The sequence below is a fragment of the Xiphophorus couchianus genome, chromosome 6 (genome assembly GCF_001444195.1).
Source record: "Xiphophorus couchianus chromosome 6, X_couchianus-1.0, whole genome shotgun sequence".
NCBI lineage: Eukaryota > Metazoa > Chordata > Actinopteri > Cyprinodontiformes > Poeciliidae > Xiphophorus > Xiphophorus couchianus.
In genome coordinates this window covers 28,465,025-28,492,932 of record NC_040233.1, presented here as the reverse complement: position 1 = coordinate 28,492,932, position 27,908 = coordinate 28,465,025, and the positions used below count along the sequence as shown (strand labels likewise).

The following is a 27,908-nucleotide window of genomic DNA, read 5'->3' as shown; positions in this document are numbered from 1 at the left end:
GCCTTTAGTGGGAAAAACTTCTTAATATCTCAACTATAAATTGTGATTTTATCCAAATATGTTTTTCATTCTAAAGTTCACAAACATTCCTGTTTTAACTCAGCAATCTAATAAAGATCAAGGACTGGTTATCCTGAGGCCTCCAGGTGATATTTGCTGCAATTCACATTTTTTTAGAAAATTAAAAACCTTAAAAAATACAAATAAAAAAACTCAACACAAAGTTACAAATCTGTATAATTTATTTTCAGCACATTATTTCCATAAAGCAGATTATGACCCAGTTCTCAGAGACAAACAGGTAATTTGATCTGAGTGAGCAGAGCCGAGTCGTTGAGGCGGAACCAGAACCAGAACCAGAAGATTTTACTGAACTCATTTATCTTAACCTTTAACCCGAGGAAACAGTGAGACTGAACAACTTCAAGTGAAAAACACTCAATTATAGTTTTTATTTGCAGATAGAAGGAGCAATACAACGGTCTAGTCAAAGTAAAGACTCTTTCATTAAAAAAGTTAAAGTTAGAGGAGGAAGGATACAAATCTTCTAGAGTCAATAGAACTTCTTAATTATTCCTTCATTGTAATTTTTCATCTTTTAATAGTTAGAGAGTAAAATATTTATCAGTTTAACAGAAAATGAACCCAAATGTTGTGGATATTATTATATTTCATATTAAATAAAATCCCTTCCTGCGAGTTTTTAATATTTTTAATCTGGACTTAATTTAAACGGTTCTGTGTCGGTATTAACCGGATCGTCGCTCTCAAGTTAGCATGAAGACAAAACTAACATTTCAGAGTTTATTAAAGAATTAAATACTCAGCATTTATGATGTAATTAATGAAGTTTAGTGTAATAAGTAATTTATTTGAGCTTCCTATGACAGACCAAGCAGCTTGGTGTCATAAAGAAAAAACTACATTTGACTAAAAAATGGAACAGAAATAGAAAACTGTTCTGTTGATTAATGGAGTCAGAAAACGTGACGCTGCAAAATATGTTCATTCATAAACATATTTTTGGTTCTTTTGAATTCAACTAGTTTATCTTCCTGCCATGTTTTACTCTTTGTTGTTATGTTTGGAGATATTAATGTATCTGAAAGCAGAAATAAAAATATCTCCAACTAAAACCAAACTTTAAACTGTCTCACATAACCTGTAATTTAACCAGGTTAAATGAATTTTAAAGAAGCAATTTGAGGGAAACCTGGCTGAGAAGTTGGTACAACCAGAAGAATTGCCCACATCTACCCTCCAGGTCTATGTTAACTAAAATTCTTTAACCTGTAGATCTACGTTTTGAAGGCTTAGAGAGGAGCCGCCTTCCTCTGGGTGTGAACCTGCATGTGTTTGATCAGACTGCTGCTCTGATTGAATCTTTTTCCACATGCTGAACAGGAAAAGGGTTTTTCCCCGGTGTGGGTTCTGACGTGGATCTGCAGAACGCCGTACTGGGTGAAGTTTTTCCCACATATCCTGCAGTGGTAGGGTCTCTCCCCGGTGTGTGTCCTCATGTGAACGACCAGGCTGCTGTTCCTGGAGAAGCTCTGACCACAGGCGTCGCAGGAAAATGGTTTCTCACCCGTGTGAGTCCTGCTGTGCAGGCTCAGCTGGCTGCTGTTGATGAAACTTTTTCCACACGTCACACACAGATATGGCCGCTCTCCTGTGTGCATCCTGCTGTGAACGTTCAAACTGCCCAGCTGGGTGAAGCTCTTCCCACATGTGGAGCAGGAGTACTTCTCCCCTGTGTGAGTTTTCTTGTGAACGTTTAAATACGAAGGGTCACGGAAACTTTTCCCACAGGTTTCACACTTGTAAGGCCTCTCGGCTGTGTGCGTCTTCCTGTGAACCTTCAGACTGAAGCGCCTGCAGAATCCTTTCCCGCAGGTCTCACAGAAGAAGGGCCACTCGCCGGCGTGCGTCCTCCTATGGACGTCCAGCTGGAAGTCGTTACTGAAGCCCCGCCCACATGTGTCACAGGAAAACGGCCAGTCGCCCGTGTGAAACCTCATGTGTACATTCAGGCTGCGAATCCGAGTGAAGACCTTCCCACAGGTGTTGCAAGAGAAGGAGTTTTCCCCTGTGTGAGTCCTACGGTGGACGTGGAAATGGCTGCTGTAGCGGAAGCTCTTCCCACAGGTCTCGCAGGTGAAGGGTCTCTCCCCAGTGTGGATCCTCATGTGGACCTTCAGCCCGCTGGGCTGCGTGAAACTCTTCCCACAGTTGTCGCAGGCGTACGGCTTTACGCCCGAGTGGACGCCCTGGTGTTCCACCAGGCTGTGCTCGTACATGAACACTTTCCCACAGACGTCACATTTCACAGGTGGTTCCGGGTTGGAGTGGACCCGGCTGTCAGACACAGGACCGCTGCTTCCTGCCTCACTCTGGCCCTGAGCTTCAGAACCAGACCGGCTGTACTGATGATCCACTCCTGGTTCCGGTTCTGGTTCCCTGGAGCTGCGCCTCTGATCCGACCAGGAGTCCAATAACCCATCAGCCGAGTGGGTCACCAACAGCTGCTGGATCTGCTGACTGCTGTGGATCAGGAAGGACAGCAGCTGAGGCTCCTCAAGGTCGACTGCAAACTGGGACCGTTCTGAATGTCCTCCAGGTTCTACTGCAGGTTCTACTGTAGGTTCTGGTTCCTCCTGCTCCTTCTTGAGTCCTGAAAGCTCTAGTTCACCCTGTTCCTCCTTAATGTGTGAAGGTTCAGGTTGTCCTGTTTCCTCTCTAATCACTAAATGTTCGGGTTCCCCTTGATCTGATCCGAATCCTGCAGGTTCTGGTTCCTCCTTAATGTGTGAAAGTTGCAGTTCCTCCTGTTCCTCTTTGATCAGTAAATGTTCTGGTTCCCTCTGATCTGCCAGTTCTTCCTCATCTTGTTCCTCTGCAGCATCAGGTAGTTCTGGTTCCTCCTGTTCCTCTTTAATACCTGGACATCTGAGTTCCTCCTGGTCCAGAACAGAGTAGTTCTGTTGGGTCCAAAGCTGCTGCTCAGAGAGATCTTCCTCCTCCTCCTCTTCCTCCTTCCAAACATGCTGATTTAGAAAATCTGAAGGAAAAATGAAAACATCAGACATTAACTTGTTGAACGTTTAATGCCGGGTCGGATTTCCGATGAATCTAAAACCCGGCAGACAGCTAGGCCTGTCGCGATAAACGGTAAATCAATTAATCGTACGATAAATTAAAACTATCGACGTCATTTCAATTATCGGCATTATCGTCTCTTCTGACCGTTTTCTCTTTCTGTTGATGACACCGAATGAAAAAAGGCTCAACTCCGGTGCTCTCCACTGACCCTCCCTTCCTCATTTCCTTAGTGTAAAGCCCAGCGCAGACTACACGATCTTAGAGCTGTTGCTGATTGTCGGCCCATTTTCAAAACCTGACAGACCACACATTAGCCGACAGAAATCCTAGGTATAACGGTTCGATTGGGTTCGTTCCTGCCATGTGGTGTCCAACAATGGGCACAAAATAATGGCTACAAGTTCAGTGAACTAATTTTAAAACCAGGTATTAATCAATGCTTTACTACAATCTACCTGCAATGCATGTGGCTAGTGTCAGCGTAAAGTCCTGACTGAATGAAAATCATTAGAACCTGTTTACGTCACGTTAACGAAGAACAGCTGAAAAGTTACCGGGTTTATCAACTGCGGTAGCAATTTCGCTCCAACTCCTCCTCTTGTCATTTCTATATTCTTTGCATGTTGAATAAACATTAATGTTGTTTCCACATATCATCTCCAATGTCCGCTGGACTTCGGGTTGCGCCGTGTCAGCTGCTTGGGATTCCCCTCCTTAATTTCCTCTCAGAAAACAGAATCCGCGCTTTCTGATTGGCTGATTGGGGCAAAAAAAATCATGTAGTGTGAACTATTGCATCAGGTAGTCGATGTGCCCATCTTTTCCATTTAAATCTAATTATTACTGAAGGGCAGCATAATATACAGACTTCATAATCTGCACTCTTTTGGTTGAATGCAGTATTTATTTCCACTTTATGTTGTTTAGTTTTTATCAAGTACATTTTTTATTAATAGAGACTGAGAATCCATTTTATTTTTGTTTTTGGTTGTTTTGTTTATTTTGTTTATCAGTTCCAGTGTTAAATATTCTTTTGAAAATAAAGTGTATCTATCTTTGGCAGGAAATCACATGCATTATTACATCATTTACATTAAATCAGTGTAAAAAGGTCTTCAAACAATATTATCGTTTATCGCAATAATTTTTGAGACAATTAATCGTTCAGCAAAATTTGTTATTGCGAGAGGCCTACAGACAGCTCTGCTGGTCCAGTTCTGGACCTGGACTCTCCGGGTCTAACGGGTCAGAACTGTCGAGTTCTGCTGGAATAACATCTGGATCCAGATGTTATTCAGTCAAATGCTGCAGAAAAATAAAAAACTTAAATTAAGCACTCAGCCCACAAATTACCGTTGTCGAGAAAACTGGTATGGGGTTTGAGATCTATCCAGGTACACGCAGAAAAAGGTGCATGAAGGCCTGAGAGAAATAAAGCAATCTGGTGTTTTGATTTATAATGATTAAGTTGGACATGTATGAGTACAATTGGTAAAATGACTGTGTATAAGTAATCACTGAATGGTTCTGAAATGTATGAATAATGATCTGTAATGAGATAACAACAATGAAATGATTATGCTTGATGATTTATAATAAGTGAAAGAAATGATTAATGCTTAATGAAAATCTGCAAATAGTTTATAATATTTGACTGTGTTTAATAATTAATCAGAGAAAAGGGTGAGTGAAAAGAGAAGGGGAACTTGTGAGTTCCTGCTGTCGCAAGCAGTTCTGAACAGATGGCCAGACGCACAGGATGGGTGGGGCGGTATGGTTGGCTAAGATCAACACGCTGAGGGAAGGACGGGACTTTCCACCTCAGTCAGCAGAGAGGAGGGGCCGACGGGGGTTTCCGTGGAAATCAGCAGATGTTCAGGAAACCACGTAAACTAAAACTCCCCATACACATGCATGGCAGAGAAACGTATAAAAGCAGACGGAAAAGGAGAAGTTCTTGTTCTTTGTCCACGGCGCTGAAGGAGTCGAAACGGAGAAGCAGAGGAAATAGTAACAGACCGCACCCTGGAACCACGGGAGACTTGATACTCAGCGCCGCCAAGGAGGGACAAGTTCCGGACGCCTAAACCCGAGTTCCTGATTCGGCCATCGGTCTTGCCTCCACCCCGAATACATTGCAACAGACTTGGAGAAAAGACAAAGTTCCCGGAGGGATAAAGAGTTGGGTTTTAAAAGGATTTAAACCCGTTCTACTTTGCTACTATTCTAAGGAGGATTTTTCCCGCACAAGGATAAAGACTCTGTCCAAGGAATCTGGATGTCTCTGCTGCTAAGATTCACCATCAACTGGGTGCGAGTTGCCTCTGCTCCATGAAATTCCATCTCAGAAACAGTGACATAGGTTAGGGAAAGGAGACAGCATGGTATAGTTATACATGTGGACCTTATTATACTGTTCTCAAATTTATATACAATTGATTATTGATTTGTATGTCACATATTCCTGCTTAAGCTTGCTTAATAAAATTCATACTCTAAAATTCTAATGAGGTTGGTGGACATTGGAATTAATCGAGTCAGGTAATCATTCTTCAGTTCTTCTAATAAAGGTAAAATTAATGTACATGGTTCTAGTAAAGAGGAGGCTTCATAATTTCCTTTGGCGAGAGTAAAATAATGACCCAGGGACTTACATCCAAGTCACTAAATTTAGTCTAGCCAGTTCCAAGAGCGAGTTATATTTTAGAAAGCGAGCTACCGTTAACAGAAGTGGTTATTGGAATTATGCAGCTGCGAGGGCTACTCAGCTGATTGTTTCTTAACTGAAAAGGGTCGTAACTTCTGGATTGGAGGTAGTTAGAGCTAGACGAATCGCTTTCGACACCAGTTTGAATAGATTATCTCTTATAGATCTCATTTAGGGTAATACCCAGGTCTTAGAGATTTTCCGGACCTGTTAGACAGAGAACTGGTCAGTAGTCAGCCCCGGAGGGTTGTGATGAAGTGGGCGGGGCTAGCTATTGCAGGATAACGGACATGGCGCCCAACGTGGGGCCCAGTCCAACGGAGTAGGAGGGCCCTATGGCCAAGTTAGTAAAAACAGATGTGAGGATCTGAATAGCTCACTTGGCTTGTTAACTCTTAAGGAATAGAGTTAATGGTGACTGATAAGGCCGTCAGTCACAACCCTTGCAGTAACTGTATAGCATACAGGTGAGGGAAAGCTTCTACTGAGGATAAATGACCGGATCCAGACAGTGAAGCTAGTAGCCAACATAGTCTAGACCCATCCCTGCTCGAAGGCTAAAGAGAGGCTTTGGGGGATAGACAACTCGACAGAGAGATGGAGTGATGGATGATCACTTCGAGGAGGAAAATCTGGGGAAGAAACCGGAGGAAGCCGGCCGCCCAGATCGTTTGGAAAATGAGGAGACCTCAACAGAACTGCATCAGCTTTCTGCACAGCTACCCAGGGCACCCAGGGCAGAGGATGGAAGGTTTGTTCATCAAGAGCACAGTCCCATGGGGTTCAGTCTGCATGGATGTAGCAGAGCCAATGGGGACAACAGGAAAGAGAGGTGAGAAGTACCTCTTGGTGCTGATGGACACAGTGACAATTGCTAGAAGAGCAGGTCTTCCCCTGCAGAGGAACTCCGTTCACGTCACAGAAAGCAGGGAGGCGAAGACACTTCTCCTTTTTGCTTAGAGAAGGAAAAGGGAAGTTGCAGCTTGAAGTGTCACTGAAAACAGGGCAGAGAGTTTGGATTAAAGCTCAAGATCGGCCTGCAGCTACGGTGATCAAGCTGAGATTCAACGCCCAAGATTTTGTAAAGTAAGTACTGAACTTCATCACAGTACTACTGATGAAGAAAGGGGTCCATGAGGAAGCAGTGCTCAAGCCAGTTCTTAGCTACAGCAAACCAGAACATTACGAGAAGATGGCCAGAGAATCAAGCACCATGCCATCCTACAGTAGACTGGCCACAATTACGGGAAGGTTGCCGTTCAAAAAACAACTTCAAGGCTTTGGACTGGGAGGGCCGTGAAGAAATTGGATTATGCTAAAGAAGAACTCCTGTCACAACCTGATGGATTAAAATGGAAAAGGATCATGATTACGGATAAAGCGTCATGATGCTTATGCTTTCTGCTTTGCTCTGCTGAACAGCCAGAATTTTTTTTTGAGGCCTTCTGTCTCAGCCCATCTTCCCTTCCCTAAAGAACCATTCCACATCCTGAAGAACCGACAGTTCATCCAGCGAAGGTTCCTGTAGAAGAATCAGAGCGATCCAAGTTTTCTTCGACATTCATCACCTCATGGGGGTAATCAAAACTCCATGGAGGGGGTGTCAAGAGAAGTGGAGTTTTGATGACTACACTGAGCCCTCTGTGACAACTGAGGATGAAGAATCTGCATCTTCACATCCCAGACGAACCTCTTCTCTTTCCAGGGGATGAGGACGGCGAACTGCAGGAGGGTGATGGACTCCCAGCATGTGAAAGGTCTGACCTCGTGGAGGGGGTGTCAAGAAAATCCGAGCTCATCCCACTTCCCCATGCTGGAGATTTTAGTTTAACAGTAATAATAAATAAAGTTATCTTTAACCCTTTCATGCATGAATTATGATCCTTTGTGTCCGAATTTTTTTTCCATTTTTAAAATTTTTTTTCTTAAGGCATAAAAAAGGTAGGACATTTTTTTTTGTAAATATATATATATATATATATATATATATATATATATATATATTTTTTTTTATGTGATCAATTGTAATTTTGTCCAAATACAAAGTTGTTATTTGAAAAATACATCAGTAGTATTGTTCCTTAGGGGTTATCTAATGTCACAATATTTATTTTACTTGCAAGAGTCGTCTACAGTAGAAGGAGGGACCGGGTCGGTTCTCATGCTTTTTTGTCTGTCGGCCATATTGTATTTAACAAAAATAATTTCTTGCATTTGCAGCTGATGGCCAGTAGTTGATGGTATATTTTATGATGCATTAGTGTCCACTTCAGTGGTCTGTGTGCATTTATAACATAAAAATCCACAGGAAGCACAAGAAAATGGCTTTTAGATAGCTGTCCACTGTAGTGACCACTATGCATGAAAGGGTTAAAATGAATCACTCAAGTGACATCAAGGCCCAACAGTAGACTTAAGTGTCAATAAAATAAATCTGGTTGTGTGTGTTGTTTTTGTCTCATGCAAACTTTGCTTTAATTCTACTTTTTTCTATCTAATCATAAGAAATCATAGTCAGTCAGAGAGAGTCATTAAACAGGAAAAGCAGGTTTCCTGGAAAAAGAGGAAGTTTCCAGCCTGCAGATTTATAAAAATAGCTGAGACTATTCCTTAGTTTAAAGGTAAAGTTTTAAAGAATGAAATCTAAACATTATTAGTAATTGGATAAGATTCAAAGTAAAATACTTATATTAATATTGGTTTACTTGTAATAATACTTACACTTATATTTGTGGGAACACTTACAAGGAAAACAAGTAACTGTAACTTTGGTATTAAATAATTAGAATCATGGATTATTCTTGGTTTCTTTTCAGAAAAACATCTAATAACTCACATTAAGATCATAATAAGAGTAACTAATAAGTTATGGTTATAAAATCATAAATGAATGATAGATCAGAGAAGCTGAAGAAAATAAATGTGATATAAGTTATGGTTATAAAATTATAAATGAATGCTAAATCAGAGAAGCTAAAGAAAATAAATGTGATATAAATGTGATTTTGACCTTAAACTTGAAATGGTGTAAAAAGGTGTAACTGCAATTAAACATCACTGATATGTTGGAGGTAGAGAGTAGGTGAAAGGTTGTGCAGGCAAGGGACATAGGAGGTTGAGCAACCCTGAGACATTGGCACAGACATCATGACATGATGTCTCTTAAGACAGTGATGGATATGAGATCATCTGTCTAAGCAGACAGCAGGCGCACCAGGGGGGTGGATAAACCCTATATAAGGTGGGTGCAAAAGAGGAACCTTTCGTTGGATCCTCCGGGCAGCTTCGAGCCAAGAGATGGACAAAGAACTCTGCAGCTGAAGAAGAGCCGGGGCCACAGAGCCGAAGACTGTCCCGCTCATGGAGACCAACCCGTCAGGCCCACAATCTGTGGCTTCGAATCGCACTTCTCTCATCGGCTGGGTTCAGACCCCAAAGACAAAGATGAAGACAAAGGCAAAGGCAAAGACAAAGAAGAAGAACTGGTGCCTTTTTTCCTGCCAGCACCAAGTCCTGTGTGACCTCAGCATCCATGCGGAGAGGAGGCTCATCAGACCTGCGGAGATCCTGGCCTTCATCGATCGGCGTCTTCCTCCTGCTGCAACACCTTCTTCATCATCAAGCCAGGTCTGGGGTTCGAAACACCAAACTCCGTCCGTCTCTCTCAAAGGTTCCCTTTTTTAGTACTCAGTATCAGCAGTAGGGAAAGATAGACTAGATGATTGATTTTACTTATTTGATTATTTCTGCTACTGAATTAAGCTGTACTGACCCTTGCAAAAATGCCTTACTAATAAAATATTTAGCATAAAGAAAATCTAAAGATGTTGTGGACATTCAGTTAATGAGTCACCTTAAAGTTCTTTGATGGTTGTAAAATAGCTATGATGTTTGATTCTGGAGAGGAAGAGGTGGAAAATGTTTTTAGGTTGCTGGTAGCCCATATTTAAAACATCATCCTTGGGACTCGCCCGAGTTACTAAAACCTACCTGGTTCAATAACAAATGCAAGTTGTAAAATAGAGAACGAGCGACCGTTAACAGGTGTGCTCTGTGAAACTAGTTGGCTGTAGGCTGCTCAGTCTGGCTAATTCACAGGGGGAAGAAGGGTGGGACACCTGGATGTAGGCCGTCAGATAACCAGGCGAATCGTTTCTCGAAACCAGCTTAAACAGAGTTTACTTCAGTTCTGGACAGGGTAAATCCCAGCAGATTTAGGAAACTCAACGGACCCGTTAGACGGAGAGCTGGTAGCACATCTCCCCTCTCAGAAGAGGAAGTACGAGAGTGAGAGAGTAGAGACAGAAAGGAGGGGGGGGGTGTTGCGCAACAACAAGTGGCGCCCAACGTGGGGCGGTGCCAAGTAGGCGGGCCCTAATACACCAGGTCAGTAAAAACAGAATGTGTGATTCTGAATAGCTCACTTGGATGGTTGACTCTTAAAGAATAGAGTTACCAGTGACTGATAAGGCCGTCAGTCACAACCTTTGCAGTAACTGTATAGCATGCAGGTGAGGGAAAGCTTCTACTGAGGATAAGTGATAGTATCCAGACAGTGAAGCCAGTAGCCAACACAGCCTGGACCCATCCCTACTCGAGAGCGCAAAGAGAGGCTTTGGGGGATAGGCAACTCGAAGACAAAGACAACTATGAATGAAGAAGAAAGAGGGGAACTGGATCCCCTGCCAAAGCCAGCAAAGGGACAAGGGGCAAGCAACATCAGCCAAGACGGGGAAGATCATCAAACCCGTCTTTCCCAAACTACTATATCACAACTTCCTGTAATGTTGATATTACTCGGTGATGGATTGGATTCCTGGACTGGGACACTGAAAAGGACTTTCTTCGAATCACATTATAGTACCAACGAGAACAAGGTTCAAGACATGATGAACTACATGATACAGACCCAGATATACTACTGCTCCCGACTTAACGATGGTCACCGACTGGGGGTCGTCAAATGCCCAGTGAAAGTTGCTAAGAAGTTGGAGATTAAAGAGTGGCTAGAATGGTTCGCCGGGCTCCTTGAGGGATGGACCGCTGGTGAGCTGCGGATTGTTTACAGCCCCTCTGGGAAGTATGACGGAGTAGTGAAGACAGCCACAAGGGCAGCGGGCATCGACGGGATCCTGATAGAACAGCTAGCTAGAGGGGTAAGTCAGTACAAAGAGTGTAAAGAAGCCCTGCAGAGACTGTCGACCTACAAAGGCATCAAAAGAAAGGAGCGAGCCCCGGAGAAGGCGGAATCGGCGGTGGCTGAGGCCCCCTCTCGACTGCCCAGCAGAGCCACAACACCGACTAACCAACCGAAGCAAGATCAGCAGGACCTGATAGACCTGACGGACGGCGATGACGACATCCCAGCTCGACCGGGATCATCGCGGAACGACGAGATCCCCTCTGAGCAGTCAGAAGAGGAAAATCACGAGGGATCGCTCATCGACGGTTTCACTGAGGAGCAGTTGGAGCAAGCGGCCAGGGATTGGTCCCCTCGACGGGGTCAGGAGCTCGGGTTTCATCCCCGAGTCCACAGCACGGAAAGGAGGCAGCCACTGCCACCTACGGAGACTCCAGCGGGCAGCAGCTCCGACGAGGACGAGGAGGAATCGGATGAGGAGCTGTGGGACCACGGCCGCCCCAAGAAAAAGACCCAGAAGTCGGATGTATGGAGGATGGCCCGAGAGTTAGCAGAAATACCACCAGGGACCATCAGCGTGGGCCTGCAAAGTGGGCTCAAGATTTATCAATTTGTTGGAGGAATATGGGATCTTGAAGGTGACGGACTGATTGTTTTCACCAACGACAGATACAAGATCCACCACCGAAGATTCCGAAAGAGCCTTAACAACCAAGCAGGGAGATGTTACCAAAAGGATTCACGGGTGCTAGAAGCTTCCTGTAGTGCAAAAACTAAAGGAGACGTGGTGATAATGAAGGGCTACAGTCTTCCTTATGGTGCCGTAATCCTGGTCCCAATTGATGTTTACAAGAAAGGAGAGAGTCTGGAGGAATATCGGAAGAAGATGTGGCACGGACTCGAACGGGGTCTAGTGGCTGCCAGTAATGAAGGCATGAGACAAGTGATGGTGAGCGTGCGGGGACTGAAATCGGCAGATTTGCCAGGGGACACAGCCAGGTCGGTTGCAGAGAACGGAGTGGTGAATATAGCCAAGACCAACAGTCATTTCTTTGTGTTCAAAGAGGTGGTGGTGGTGGTTGACCCCCGTATGCATCGACTCCGCATTGAGCAGGGGGTACGAATGGCAACTGAGATGGAGGAGCAATGCCATGTCAGCCATCCATCACAGGGGATTAAAAAATATCCCTTAAAAATACCCCAGAGTGAAGTTTCAAACACCACCCAGACCGGCAAAGCCAAGGTTATGGAGCCACTCAGGATAAAGTTGAGGGAAGCACCAGTCGGACCAGAGTCCCACGCAGCAAGATACGTCAAAGAATTCTCATTCGAGGGAAGCAGCAGTGAATTGAGACAACCCAACACAGACAGAGTCAAGAATGAGCAGCTGATGGTCCAGAGAGAAGTAGGACCAATGAAACCAGCTAAGATTCAACCGCTGAACTCCCCCAGGAGGGAACCTCTTCGACAACAACAGTATGAGGACATCAGCGACTCGGAGGACGGAGAAGAGCAACAGGAGATCGAACATTCTGAAGAAGAAGAAGAAGAGAGTGATCACGGCAGCATCTTCTCCGACCCAAAGCAACCACCGACAGGGCATAAGACACTCCGAACAGGACAGCACCGAGGTAAGAAGAAAGAAATAGAAACCTTTGACATCGAGGGTTCTTCTGAGAGACTGGCGAGAGACGTGACATGGGGCCCCGTACAGGCTAAAGACGGACGGCGTACGTATGTACCAGAGGTCGGTCAGACCGAGTACCAGATTCCAGCAGGATGGGCCAGCAGGCTGGGAGACAAGGTGCTGCTCGAGGTAGAAGCGACAGTCGGGGAGTGGGCTAACATCCTAATGACACCATCCTGCTCTACCCTGACAGCACACTATTCCCTGACCACCAACTTCAGGAATGCATACATGGGGATTATGTATGATGTGATGCTGCGACGACTGAAGAAAGCTGCCTACAAGTACTCCAGGGAGACTCGACAGAAGCTGGACGAGGTGTCGGCTGATGAGGAACCGCAGGCGACGTCTTCAGAGCCAGGACCACAGATCCCGCGGAGACCACAAGGGGTGTCGGCCCAACCACCGACCACTACTACCGGACAAGATGCATACGCAGAACTAAAGAATCTAAGGCTGGTGATTCGGAGTAAAAACACAGATGAAAATAATGAGGAATATTTGAAAGATGTTTGGCCAACCGTGCTATCTACCACCAACCACGAAGGGGCCAAAAAGTTGTGGCTGACCAGCGTGACTGCGGACCCGATGGTTGGAACAGAGTCAGCACAGAGCAACTATGAGAGATTGGTGTTGGAGGACATGGACGACGAAGAATCCCAGGTGAAGAGAGCTAGAGGACGGCTGGACAAAGGAAGCCGGTTGGAACCGCTTTGGCACACACTAAAGCAAACCGTTTCTCCCGCGAGGTATGTGAAGGTACTGCGTGAGGTGACAAAGGGACGAAGAGGAGAGATTGTGTTTGTGAAACTGCCAGTGAGAAGCACAACCGTGGCCCAGATGGACGTGGCAGTGCAGGGATTCGACCTGGAGCAGCAGTACTACGAGGACAAAAGGAAGAAGGAGGCTAGCCAACCAGCAAAGCCACCTGGAAGGGTCAACATCAGACAGCCATCCAACTTCCAGAGCAGGCCGTTCCCGCAAGGCACACAGCCATCCAATTTCCAGGGCCGGCCGTTTCAACAGGGAACACCACCATCCAATTTCCAGAACCGGCCGTTCCAGCAGAAACCACCAGGACCACAAGGGAGACCGACCAACTCGCCGGCTTCACAAAACCAGCCAGGGAAAGGTCAGTTCCTGACAGATGAGGAGTATAGGAAATTGAGCCCAGAACAGAGGACGGCCCTCCGTGAGTCCCGTAAAGCCGGGACCGGGGGGTCACCGAAGTAATGACGTCCAGGTCGCGGGTCATTTTAGAAAATGCCTACTGGGAGGGGGACGAAATCTACGCTAAAGTGGAGGGAGTACCCTACCTGGTGGACACCGGAGCGGAGGTGTCTATGACCCGCAAAGACCTAGAAACAGCAGGACACCTGAAGGTTCAGTTTGCTAATGGAAAAATAGAAGAAATGCCATATGGGACCTGGAAAGGAGTAGTGTGGGTGAAAGGTCCCTACAATCTCCTCACAGTAAAAGACTTAGACGAACTCAGTAAAAAGAAAGGCACACATCGCCGACTGGAGCGAAGGCTGACGAGTTTGAAAGCAAGATTGGTGAAAGTCGGCCCGACTCAAACCGGATCCGGGCAGCAGGACTGGTACAAACCGATTGACATACCGACAGTGACAGAACAGAAGCTCGCAGAGAGTGACTTCTCCCCGGCTGGGAAAGAGAAGCTGCGTGAGATCATCGTTACAGCGCAAGTGGCACGGTTCAAGAACGATTGTGGGGATTTGGGTCCAAAGTTTGTTCATCACATCGAAGGTGGGGTTCATCCACCTGTCCGGCAGTACCCGCTGAACCCGGGAGCAGTCGAGGAGATGGACAAAATCGTGAAGGAGCTGGGCGCCCTGGAAATCATCAGAGAGGAGCTCAACCCGATCACCAACAGCCCCATCCAGGCGGTGAAGAAACCTGAATCGGCTGGAGGGGGTTGGAGACCAGTTATCAACTTCAAGGCCCTGAATCGAAGAACAATAGCAAACCGAGCCAGTCTAATCAATCCACAAGGAGCGCTGAAAACTCTTCGAGTCAAGAAGTTCAAGTCATGCATCGACCTAGCCAATGGATTTTTCTCTCTACGCCTCGCCAGACAATCGCAAGGTAAAACTGCATTCACCCACAAAGGCAAGAGCTACGTGTGGCAAAGGTTGCCCCAGGGATACAAGAACTCCCCAAACGTGTTCCAGTCAGCAGTGATGGAAGTACTGGGGGACGTAGGTGCAACTGTGTACATTGATGATGTCTTTATTGCTGATGACACAGAAGAAGAACACCTAGAAAGGCTACAAAAAGTGGTAGAAAACCTCACCAAGGCAGGCCTGAAACTAAACCTCAGGAAATGTCAATTTGGGCAGTTCCAAGTGAATTATCTGGGCTTCCAAGTCACGTCGGACTTGGGACTCTCAGATGGGTACAGAGAAAAGCTGACGAACATTCAACCACCTCAGTCAGAGAATGACTTACAGAAAATATTAGGACTATGCAACTATGTCCGGGACCACGTACCCAATTATCAGAAGTATGCCAAACCTTTGTACAAATGCCTGAGAAAGAGTGAGGAGGACGAGAAGGACGGAAAGAGACCCTGGGTTTGGACAGCAGCGAATCAACAGAACCTGGAAGAATTGAGAAAAGCCATTCAAGCAGCTGTGAGACTGGAGCCAAGAAGTTTGTCAGAAAGACTGGTGGCAGAGATCAGCTGTGAGAATGACGATGCCATGATCAAAGTGAGTAACGAAAATGGAGGCTTGGTTACCCTGTGGAGTTACACCCTGACTTCTGTTGAGAAGAAATATCCGCAGGAGGAGAAAGAGCTAGCGGTGTTAGCTCGTTACTGGGGTGTGCTGAAGGATCTAGCACAGGGACAACCAGTTAAAGTCATCACACAGAGCCAAGTTCACAAGTATCTAAGAAAAGGTACCGTGGAAAGTACTAAAGCAACTAACACACGGTGGGGAAGATGGGAGGACATCCTGCTGGACCCGGAGCTTGAAATTGGGCCAGCACAACCCACCAGTAAGAAGAAACCGCCAGAGACACCTGAGAAGCCAGGACAACCGGAATGGACAATCTACACCGATGGATCCAGAAAGGGGTCCGACCAGTCGGCATACTGGGGATTTATTCTGAAGCAGGATGGCAGAGAGAAGTGCCGTCAGAAAGGAAAAGCTCCCGGGAGTGCTCAAGCCGGAGAAGTAATGGCAGTACTGGAAGGATTGCTGGAGCTGGTGAAAAGGAAAATCAAAAGTGCCAGGTTAGTGACTGATAGTTACTACTGTGCTCAAGCCCTTAAAGAGGACTTGGCCATTTGGGAAGAAAATGGTTTTGAGACAGCAAAAGGCAAGCCTGTGGCACACAAAGACTTGTGGAAAAAGATTGCTGAGCTAAAGCTGCAGTTGGAAATAGATGTTGAACATCAAAGAGCACACACGCATGAGGGAGCTCATTGGCGTGGGAATGATGAAGTGGACTGTTATGTCCAGCAAAGAAAGATCGTCTTTGTCGGTACCGAGAAGTGGGACAGCACTCCCAGAGGACGGGAGGTCCCAGAAGAGTACGTGGTCGAGGTCGTGCGGAGCGTGCATGAGGCCCTTGGACATGCAGGCGTACGACCTACCCGTAAGGAGCTGGAGGAGCAAGATCTTTGGATCCCAGTGAAACAAGTCCAACGCGTGCTGAGGGACTGTGAGGTGTGTGGACAATACAACGCAGGTCGCCGAGGGCAGCGGATGGATGGGTTATCCATCAAGAGCACGGTCCCCTGGGGCTCAGTCTGCATGGATGTTGCAGGCCCCATGGGGATAACAGGAAGGAGAGGTGAAAAGTACCTCTTAGTGCTGGTGGATTCTATGTCGGGGTTTGTAACTACCAAAGCGGCCAGGAAAGCAAACGGCAATAGTGTTGTCGGCATGCTGGAACAAGTATGAAGTGCCCTGGGAATCCCGAAAGAGCTGCGTACGGATAATGGGACTCATTTCCGTAATTCACAGGTTGACCAATGGTGTCAGAAGTTTGGAGTAATGCGAGTTTACTCTCCACCCTATACCCCACAAGCTAACGGAGTGGTGGAACGAGCCATAGGGTTAGTGAAAAGCTGGATAGCTAAAAATGCTAACACCAACAGTTGGAGCACACAGGCGGTGGAAATAGGGCAGGCACTGAACGACAGAAGCAGAGCCGAGAGGCCCGCCCCTGCAATGGAGCTCAACCAACGGCCGTTCACCACGAAGGAAGTGGGGCGGAGCTCCAGCGACAAAAAGGAGAAGCTGACGCCCAGAGTGCCATTCCGAGAGGGACAGCGCGTGTGGGTCAAAGCAAGAGAGCAACCTGTAAATGCAGCAGTAAAACCCAAGTTTGAGACCACTGACATCGTCAAGCAAGTACTGGATAGAAACACAGTATTGCTGAAAAGGAAAGGGATTCAAGGAGTTGAGCAGCTCAAGCCAGTTCCTGACTAAAGTGAAACAGAAGCCGGTGAAATGGCCAGTGAATCATGTACCATTCCACCCTATATCGGACTGGCCACCGTGAAAGGGGTGGTTGTAATTAGAAGAACACCTTCAGGGATTTGGGCAGGACGAGCCCTGAAGAAATTGGATTGGGCTAAAAAGGGAGTCCTGTCGGAGGAGCGAGAGATGCTGATGTGGGCAAAAGCTAAAAGTCGCTGTCCGGTTTGTTTAGTAAACAACCCACTCCCCATCACCTGGGAGGGACCGGGCCGTGAGAAACCCAGGCAACAAGGAGCCACCGCAGAGATGCTACAACATCTCCGCGTCTCTCCGGTTACGGTTTTGAACAACACCATCTGTGGGAACTGCCGGGTAGGTTACCTGCCCCGACTTCAGTTGGAGACCCAATGGAGCTGGCAGAATGAAGAACCAAAAAGCTGTTATTGCGTCTGGGATGGGGACGATCTCCATCATTGTTCTACTTGCGAAGACCAGCTGGGGAGAGGAGAAGTGACTTTGACAGGTCAGGCTGAGGGATGGCAGGTGACGAGGTTTTATAGCTCGCTGCGATATTACAGAACATATGGGCAAGTACAACCAAACCATGGGAGCCCCATACCGATAATATTACCGGGACCTTCAGCTCCCCCAAACACCCCAGAAGAAGCGGATCCATGGGTGTGGAGGAGGGAAGAAGGGCCCCATGATGTCCTGTGGGATTCTGTTCATGCTGCCTGGCCATATGAAGCTGCTGGAGCATCCCTGTCATTTCCACCATTGAACACCAGCCACTCCCCTATGATCTTCCGGGTGCATCGGCCTCACGCGTACCAACCATCAGCTGAGGGGCTAAGTGCACTCCCAGATGACGCCAGAGACCAAGCCGTTAATGGGGGTTGGACAGGCCCCTGGGAGCTGACCACATGGGCACATCTGATTTTGGAAGTCATCAATGACTGCACAATTCCTGTGGTGGATTTACCGGACGTGCCAAGGGAAGATGGGGTACGCTGCTCAGATATGTATTACTACACCACTGAGGTGGACGGGTGGGGCAGCAATGCGGTAAGACCTAAGGAAAAGTCTTGCCTGTACTGGATAACAGCGGAGTCCCAGTTTCGGGATGGAGTTTTGCAACACCCGGGAGGCGTGGCCCACAGAGCGGGTACGCCCTCCGATCCTAGCACCTCCTGCCAGATTCAGCTGTCAGTGCGCATGATCACCGTCCCCTATAAAGGAATCTACTCCGTCGGAGCAGCCATCAAAGTGGTGCCAGACGAGCAGAATTACGCCACCGTATCCTACACCGAACCGGAGCCTCCTAAGAAGAAACCCAAGACTCACGCCTGGCAGAAGCTCGCTTCAGCATTTCCATGGAGGAAGAATAACTAAGACTAACGGATACACCGGAAGGGGGAAAGCGAGTCGCCAAGTCCCAACGTCAGTCGAAACCCGCAAGGCGGAAAGGTACAAGGGTTTTTGTAACTAAAATGTTCAAAGTAGGAGCTGGAGTCTCGTCGGGACTATCAGATAAAGGCCCATTTCTGAGACTCCCTACTACCTCTATACTACTTGATATGCCAAGAGAAGATTTCACTCCTTCCAATCCGCTCACCGAAGCATATTTTCTCAAGTACCTCATATATCTTCGACCCACTAATTTCCAGAACACAAAACAGGTGGGGGAAAGTGAAGAGTACACGCCACCCCCTCCAACGAAGCCACATTTATTCATCCCTACCGCACCGCCTGCTTGGCAAGGACGAGGGTCCAATAACACGGTCCATTATGCATCAATTTCACCTATGAGCCCAAGATCTCTGCCATGGACTTTTAATACAGTGTATCACAGGGTACAGGGGATCGAACTACGGATAAGGTGGGGTCCCCATTACCTTGAACCACTGCAAGGACTGTATTGTGAAATTTCACTTAATGACATGATTATTTGGACCACATCACCAAGTATGGCAAAAACCATAGTAAAGAGGGAAATGAATCCAGAATGCTATATATTTAATAACACCAGGCTTCCATTGAAATTGGAAATAGACAGGGTCTACCCCAACCCACCACACCAGAGGATTTTCACCCCGTCAACCTGGGGGTACCGCACCAGACTAACTTTGCATGGGCAACCTTTGTACACCTACATCTCAGTGCCCACCCCCATAGGGCACAATCACGAATCTTGGTATGACCAGGCGCTGAAAAACGGCACCGCCCAAGGCCCGTTTCCTCGGCCGGACTATTGGAGGGTGTTCCACTGGAAGTGGGTGTGGAGGGGGTTGGAGCCCGATTTGCCCTACCCCTCTCCAATATTTACAGCCTTGCAGCAGAGAAGAGCCACCAGACGGGTTGCGAAGAACCCTGCTAACCAGGGCTGCTTCAAGGCTTTAAGAAAAATTTGTACAACGCCTGATGCACTGGATCCCAGAGAATCACTAATCTGGCCAGGATGGATGCTATCGGCATGAGGCGCAAGCCTACAGACCAGGGTTGGCTGGACGCATCATCGGATTCGGACAGCTCCACTGACACTGACGACGCTGAGGACGACTCGGACACCTCTAACGAACCTTTGCTACGGAAAACGACTACGATAACAGGAAAATCCCTTTGCCTGAAAGGGCTGCTAACGCTTCTTGCTCTGCTATTTGCTGCTGCTGTTCTCGCTACGATCTTCTACTTCATCGGAGTTGGACCATGGTACCTTACGCATACAAGAGTCACATATGGACATTCCAAGTATGCCACCTTCAACTGCTGGAATACAAGCACCACGGCTATCTTTGTGCCATGGGACAACAAAACTTCTGCCCAGAATCGAACCGGATTATTCGCCAAAGAAAACGGCAAAAAGTATGTGGAAAGCCGAGCCTACAAACTGAACGACTCCTCCCTAGACGGCCTTCTGAATCGGACCTGGGAGATCTACGCCTATGACTTCCTCGACACCGGAGCGCTCTGCTGGATACGGGTTCTACAGCGCAAAGAACGACGGACCGTCAGATGCAACTGGATTCATCCGGATCGAGGATTTCCAGAATGGCATTGCAACATGGCTTGTCGGTCGCTACTACTGTTACCGAACCAAGGGTACTGGGATACCGAAGTAGTATACCCGGCCCCGCACAGGTCCTCAGGCTGTCGAGCCTGGCTCCCACGAGGGGAGTTTTGGGGTGACTTTCACCTGAATTGCAGAGAGGATGCTAACATCACAGAGCGACCGCGGGTTAACAGCACCTCCCGAAACGACTTTCTCGATTGGGCAACGAGGCCGCCTTCCAACGAAAGTTTGACTAACATTACGGCCCTCCTGATTCGACAAGGTCCCACACGGTTGATGTTCCAATCTGACCAACAACATTGTTATACGCACCACTTTAGGTGGTTAAATGCCTGCCTCTGGAATAAGTTCGTCAAATGCAGGGGCCAAAATTACATAGTCACAGCTGTTGAAGAATACTTGTCGGATTTCTGGCACTCTGTACGCTCAATACGGACAGAAATTGAAACCTGGCTAAATAACACATTCCCATGGACGTACATAGCCAACGACCAAACGTTCTTTATGGGAGACTTCCCGGAGGGAACGGTTCGCTCTCACGCTGGGTTAGAGGAGCTACATATTGCCAATCTGCGCACACAACCCCTTCCAACTCCTGATGAACTTCTGAGCGCTCCTAAAGGCGATTTTGCAAAAATCGACAAGTGTGTCGCCCAAAGTATCTTTGACAGCCTTAACAACACTTGCTGGGTGAAAACCCACTCTTCCCCACGATGTGACCTCGTACAAACTAGCAAGACCTTCTATTCCACCTGGAGGTATCACTGCCCTAGTCCTGACGTCCTTCCGACCGCTAAATGGGCTTTACGAGCCTGGTACGAGGATTATTCTCGGAATTGGGACTGGGAATGGTGGGGACTCCAGCAAGAAGAACTTCAGGCCTGGGTCATACCCTGTCTCAGTAAATCTACCAATTATTGGATCAAGTACCAGTATCTCGCCACCGTTTATTCCAAGGAACGCATGATTTGGCCTGGACTCTTTTGGAAACCCGACAACTACGTCAACCCAAGACCTTGGCGCATGACTTGTAAAAATAACACAAGAAACATCCCCGAATGCGTGATTGGTTTGGCTAGAAGACCCTGCCAAATGGTTCGCGGTTGGGAACGCTACTGCAAGGAGCACTATGCAGATGAGTATGACACGCACTCTTCTGAAGTTACTTGGCGCAAGATCAATGGTACATGGCGGAGGGCTATAGTGAGCGGAAAGACCTGTACCGACGCAATCCTAGGTTACCACCTCCAGAAGCGCAAGAGTATTCTGGGTCTTCCAGTTCCATTCATCCCAAATCCCCTTATAGCCATAGCCGAAGGACATGCTTTCCGAAAGAGTCTGTGCGATGGGAAAGTGGACTCAGGGTTTGACTGGGTCGGACCTAATCTTTTGTACTCCAATCTCACCTGCACAATCTCTAGGGAGATTTGGCAGAAATGTGGCGAAGGGGCGAACCAACACGACTGTTTCTGGTATGAAACTATGGGTGCGACCATCGTGACCGCAATCACCGAGGTTGTCAAAGAGGTTGCTAGTGTAGTGGAAGGAGGCCTACACATTGTTGAGCAATGGCTGCTGAGTGCGCTGAGTATGCTGTGGCCATACATCTTGGGCCTACTGGGCGTGGCCGTGGCTTTAATCGTCGGCAAAGTTGTCCTGGAGGTGTGGCTGAAAGCACTTTGTCATTGCAAAAAGAGGGAGTACCAGCCCCTCCCCCCGACGGCGGAGCCTGCTTCTGCATAAGAGAGAGCTCTCGTGTGCCTACGAGCCATTCAACCTTCTCCGCCGCTGCCGACAAGACCGGAACCAAAAGAACCACCATCGGACATCATGGAATCTAACTCTTCAACCAACACATCGAACCCCAACTCACTTTTTGCACCAATTCGAGTGAGTACCCTTGAGCACTTAGGGGTTACCCTGGCCTGGGTACTCTACTGCCACACTGGTTCCTGGCCCAGGGGACATCCTATGAGGATCTTCGTTGCGCTACAAGGATATGTCAAGCTTATCCTACGACCCATCATCCTCCAGAAATGGGGGTTAGCTTCATCCCTCTTCGCTTGTTACCTGATGGGCCGCACCCGCATCAACTGGCGCAGGGGCGTCGTGGTTTGCCTATGGCTTGTTACCAATACCACAGCCCTGATACTGGAGTTGGTCCTTGGGGGCCGTCAAGCTACTCGAACCGCCCCACTTAAGATCCTCACAGCTATTCTAGAGGGGCTTTTCGCAGTATCTATCCTAGTCTACTTGGCGCGCCAGGCTTTGTCCATCAAGGGTTGGGGCAGGCGCATATGGCTGCAAAAGTGGATAGTTCTGGCTCTTTGGGCAACGGTTTGGGGGATCTTGGTGGTCCTCTACTGGCTTCAGGAGACCTCAGACCTGGCCATCGTTGTATGGATGATGACCTATGCTGCAATATTCCATGATTCAGCTCATGTCTATGATCGGGGCGAACCAGCTCCAGATCATGACATTCCGGTTCCTGTGATTAATTCTCCCTGGTTGGCAGCCCAAGCAGGCACTCGAGCTTAAACCAGCTACTCTCTCCGCTTTCGCCTTTGCATATTCGTTGTGTTATTATTAATCCGTAACCGAAATCGTGAAGTTACCTGGGTTGCTGTTTCTCCTCAGGCCCCAACCTGCTGTGTGGGATGTGGGATCGCCGCAGAATCCTATGGATTCATTTGGGTTGCATCGTCCTCCCGCTGGTGTCACCGTTGCGTGAGCAGCCGTTTCACAGATGTAACGGCAATTCTCTGCGCCACAGGAGATTTGCCTTACATAGCGGCTTCCACATCTCGATTCCTGGAGCGGGTGCACAAAATCGTGTGGACCTCTGCCTTTGGCCAAGAAGACGACGACCTTACAACATCTCCAATGCACACGGGACTCTTGCTGCCCGTGATTCAGAAGTTATGGGAACACCAGCTCACTCGACAATGCCTGCCAACTCTACACCTTCTCGATGGAAGAGTTGTGGCAGTGGGCGAGTACCTTCCACCCACATGTCCCATGTCTCCGGATATGTTTATCGATGTCGGATGCCAAACCAGCAGTGCGACTAACAGAAAGGGTACCCAAACTGAGATTCTCAGTTCATCTCACCAAGCGTGCCAGACAGAAGACACCCTCTTCGCATCATCTCCGTCACCAGATCCGCCTTCGACCAATATGGATTTTCAAGATCTACTGGCTGAGTTGGAGGGATACTGTAACAACCCACTGACGCTGCCAGACTCCGAGGTGGATCTGCCTTCGCTTCTGCAGTCTTCACTGGAGGATATCAGCCCACCTGGATCAGCCGGATCTCCACTTCCTCCCCAGTTGGACGCTGAGCGCTGGAGTTCTCCGCCGTCCAATTTGACGGAGTATGAGGTTGTGGATACCTGGACACCGTCATCATCTCCGGTTACCTGCTACGAACAAGATATCCTGACTGCAGATTGCGGTGATGGACTTGACCTATTTTGACTTTGGACTTTGTGTTTTCTGCGCAGCACCGTCCGATCTCAAGGAGGGGGTGTCGAGAAAACTGGTATGGGGTTTGAGATCTATCCAGGTACACGCAGAAAAAGGTGCATGAAGGCCTGAGAGAAATAAAGCAATCTGGTGTTTTGATTTATAATGATTAAGTTGGACATGTATGAGTACAATTGGTAAAATGACTGTGTATAAGTAGTCACTGAATGGTTCTGAAATGTATGAATAATGATCTGTAATGAGATAACAACAATGAAATGATTATGCTTGATGATTTATAATAAGTGAAAGAAATGATTAATGCTTAATGAAAATCTGCAAATAGTTTATAATATTTGACTGTGTTTAATAATTAATCAGAGAAAAGGGTGAGTGAAAAGAGAAGGGGAACTTGTGAGTTCCTGCTGTCGCAAGCAGTTCTGAACAGATGGCCAGACGCACAGGATGGGTGGGGCGCTATGGTTGGCTAAGATCAACACGCTGAGGGAAGGACGGGACTTTCCACCTCAGTCAGCAGAGAGGAGGGGCCGACGGGGGTTTCCGTGGAAATCAGCAGATGTTCAGGAAACCACGTAAACTAAAACTCCCCATACACATGCATGGCAGAGAAACGTATAAAAGCAGACGGAAAAGGAGAAGTTCTTGTTCTTTGTCCACGGCGCTGAAGGAGTCGAAACGGAGAAGCAGAGGAAATAGTAACAGACCGCACCCTGGAACCACGGGAGACTTGATACTCAGCGCCGCCAAGGAGGGACAAGTTCCGGACGCCTAAACCCGAGTTCCTGATTCGGCCATCGGTCTTGCCTCCACCCCGAATACATTGCAACAGACTTGGAGAAAAGACAAAGTTCCCGGAGGGATAAAGAGTTGGGTTTTAAAAGGATTTAAACCCGTTCTACTTTGCTACTATTCTAAGGAGGATTTTTCCCGCACAAGGATAAAGACTCTGTCCAAGGAATCTGGATGTCTCTGCTGCTAAGATTCACCATCAACTGGGTGCGAGTTGCCTCTGCTCCATGAAATTCCATCTCAGAAACAGTGACATAGGTTAGGGAAAGGAGACAGCATGGTATAGTTATACATGTGGACCTTATTATACTGTTCTCAAATTTATATACAATTGATTATTGATTTGTATGTCACATATTCCTGCTTAAGCTTGCTTAATAAAATTCATACTCTAAAATTCTAATGAGGTTGGTGGACATTGGAATTAATCGAGTCAGGTAATCATTCTTCAGTTCTTCTAATAAAGGTAAAATTAATGTACATGGTTCTAGTAAAGAGGAGGCTTCATAATTTCCTTTGGCGAGAGTAAAATAATGACCCAGGGACTTACATCCAAGTCACTAAATTTAGTCTAGCCAGTTCCAAGAGCGAGTTATATTTTAGAAAGCGAGTTACCGTTAACAGAAGTGGTTATTGGAATTATGCAGCTGTGAGGGCTACTCAGCTGATTGTTTCTTAACTGAAAAGGGTCGTAGCTTCTGGATTGGAGGTAGTTAGAGCTAGACGAATCGCTTTCGACACCAGTTTGAATAGATTATCTCTTATAGATCTCATTTAGGGTAATACCCAGGTCTTAGAGATTTTCCGGACCTGTTAGACAGAGAACTGGTCAGTAGTCAGCCCCGGAGGGTTGTGATGAAGTGGGCGGGGCTAGCTATTGCAGGATAACGGACACCGTCTATAATGTACTAAACCAATAATCAGCTGGTGGAAGGAGTCCAGTGGTGACTGGTTTTACTGGTTTCCACTGGGCAATGAATCCATGTTGAGCATCTTGTGAAGTTATATTTTTACAGATAAGGAAATATTTCATGTTTTAACACATCAGCATCAAATTATCATCAGCAGAACTTTGTAACTATTGAGCAACAACTTGGTTTATTTAGCAGAAAACCAGACAAACTGAGACTCACTTTGTTCTCTTCATTTTACAACGTTCTTCTGTTCGTCTTTATTCTGGTAATACTATGATTATTCTCATAATTAATTACTTAAACAACTCAGTTTAAGATCATTGAGCTATCAGAAATTTAAAAAACAATGTTTAGACAACTTGTGTCTTGTTGCTAAATCAACTTGATGGAATTAAATTTCTGAGTTTTAACCAAAACTATTTTCTAACTTTTCAGATTCATATTTTTACTGCTTAGAAGCAGTGTGACGACAAATCAGAGTCAAAATTATTCTAAATGATTCAAACTGATGTGAATTGGTTTAAATCCTGACCTGTGATGCTGCAGCAGCCAAGAGGACAAACAGAACCAGAGGCAGCAAAGATCCACCAGAACCAAAAGCAAAGCAGCTGAATCTCCAACTACAAGCTCGGCTCCATCGTCTCATTCTGAACCGTAAATTATTAAGGCTTTTGTTTAATCATGACTGCATTATTGCAATATTCTTAGTAAACCTCTTTAGAACCCTGTTCTCTTTCAGGTTACTGAGTGGCAGCTGCAGACTGCTGGTCAGCAGGAAAATGCTTAATCACACTGGTGTGAACATATGGACAGAAATCCTGTAGTAAAGAACATAAAGGTTTTTTATTCAGAGTATTACAGTGACTTGGATGAAAGGACGTCTGCCAAAATTTAATTATATCATAATTATTTATTATTTATAATGAGGGAAATAAAAGTTCATCACAAGAATTCATTTTTTTCTCCATCTGACCCTCATATTTTTCAGTTGTCTCCAAGAAATGACATAAACAATCAATAATCAGTTAATGTATTATTAACTGATTATTACAATAACAATAAACATTTAAATATAATACAGGATGAGGGAGAAAAGAATTACAATAATAAATCCAGTTATTGTTCTAAAAGCATTTGTCAGCTTTAGGATCTGTTCTGGTCAAATTCAGATTAATTTTGATCTTTAACTGATTATTGTCAGGCATCACAAAATGATCAGGCTCTGTGTTGGTGATTTTACAGACATTATTTCATCAGTTTCTAATTCAATATTCATTCTGTTGAGAATTTCATTAAATCTTGATAAATATCTCGTGTGTTGCAGTGATTTGTTCTTTCTGTTGCTGGTTCGGTGAAATGGGTCCTGAAAAGCCACGCCCACAGAAACACCTGCCACCTTAAAGTAATCTGGTCACCAGTTAATCTGTAACACCACCAGTAAATCCACACTAACCTCCGCTCTATAAAACACACATTAACCTTCATAAGCAGAGTTAGAATTACTATGTGTTGTTTTCACTCTTACATTAGTGGTTTACCAGCTTGTTTTCATTTCTAGGGTTTAGTTTTACTGTTTAAGGTTACAGAATGTCTCTGTAGTCTGATTATCTGTAACAACAGAAAGTTTCCCCGCCTTGGGACAAACAGAGACAAAACCTGTTTCCTCTTTATTTCTCCCTTGTGTGAAAATTAAAGACCAGCTGTAACTGAATGGCTCTCAGGAGATGTTCGCTGATTTCTCCTTCTGGTTGAAAACTAATAAACGTTTTCTGTGATTCTGTTTATGTAGGTTGAGAAAATACCTACCAAACGATGCTTTCTACAGTTTATCTCTACATCCTCAGCTGTAACGGGCCTGTTTGGATACATACCGACTCTGTGCGGTTTAGTTTCGGGTTTCCGGCGGAAATCCTCCATCTTTTCCTCCAACGAGAAGCTTTTCTTTAAACCCTGAACATTCCCGGCTGAGGAAATTAACACATTAATACTGAAATATTCAGTAAAGGTACGAAAACACAACCGTTCTCCAGCTGCTGCTGGAGCCTGTTTGTTTTACTTCCGCTGGTGACGCTGAGAGGAAGCAGCTGATTGGTCCGTTTGCCGCCCCCTACAGGACTGGAGGAGAACAGCAGAAAAAACTAACTGGCTTAAATAAAAAAAGATACTGCTCATGTTTTTAAAAATAGGCATAAGAGCAAGTGCATGGTTAAAGAGTTTCACATTTTGTTTTCATGGAATAACTGAACTGAATTTATAAGACAGAATGATACTAAAACTAGCAACAATATTAGATCCACAAAATGTACTTTAACATGATCTTCCAGAAATATAAACATCTCATAAAATAAAATGCTGAAGTTTTATGTTTTCTCTTTGCCCTAAAAGATAGAAATAAAATTGTGTCCCTTGGTAGATACTTAGGAAAAATTGCAAGTTGTTATTTTTCCAAAGATATTTTAATATTTTTCGTTTTAAATTAGTTGTTTATTTGGAATCAAGGCAAAAATTTCCCTTTGGACTGTAAAAGTAGCAGATACCTGGTCTAAACTTTGGTAAAGT

The 27,908-nt window shown here is 46.1% G+C and overlaps 1 protein-coding gene across 1 annotated transcript; it reads right to left on the bottom strand.

Annotated features, from left to right (window-relative positions):
- Positions 1-224: 224 nt before the first annotated feature.
- On the bottom strand, positions 225-27,444 carry LOC114146266 (gastrula zinc finger protein XlCGF57.1-like). Its single transcript, XM_028020203.1, has 2 exons — positions 27,221-27,444; positions 225-3,061 (listed from the first exon to the last, which is right to left on the bottom strand). The coding sequence occupies exons 1-2, from the start codon at positions 27,264-27,266 to the stop codon at positions 1,314-1,316; spliced, it is 1,794 nt and encodes a 597-aa protein (XP_027876004.1). The 5' UTR covers positions 27,267-27,444; the 3' UTR covers positions 225-1,313.
- Between the last annotated feature and the right edge of the window lie 464 nt (positions 27,445-27,908).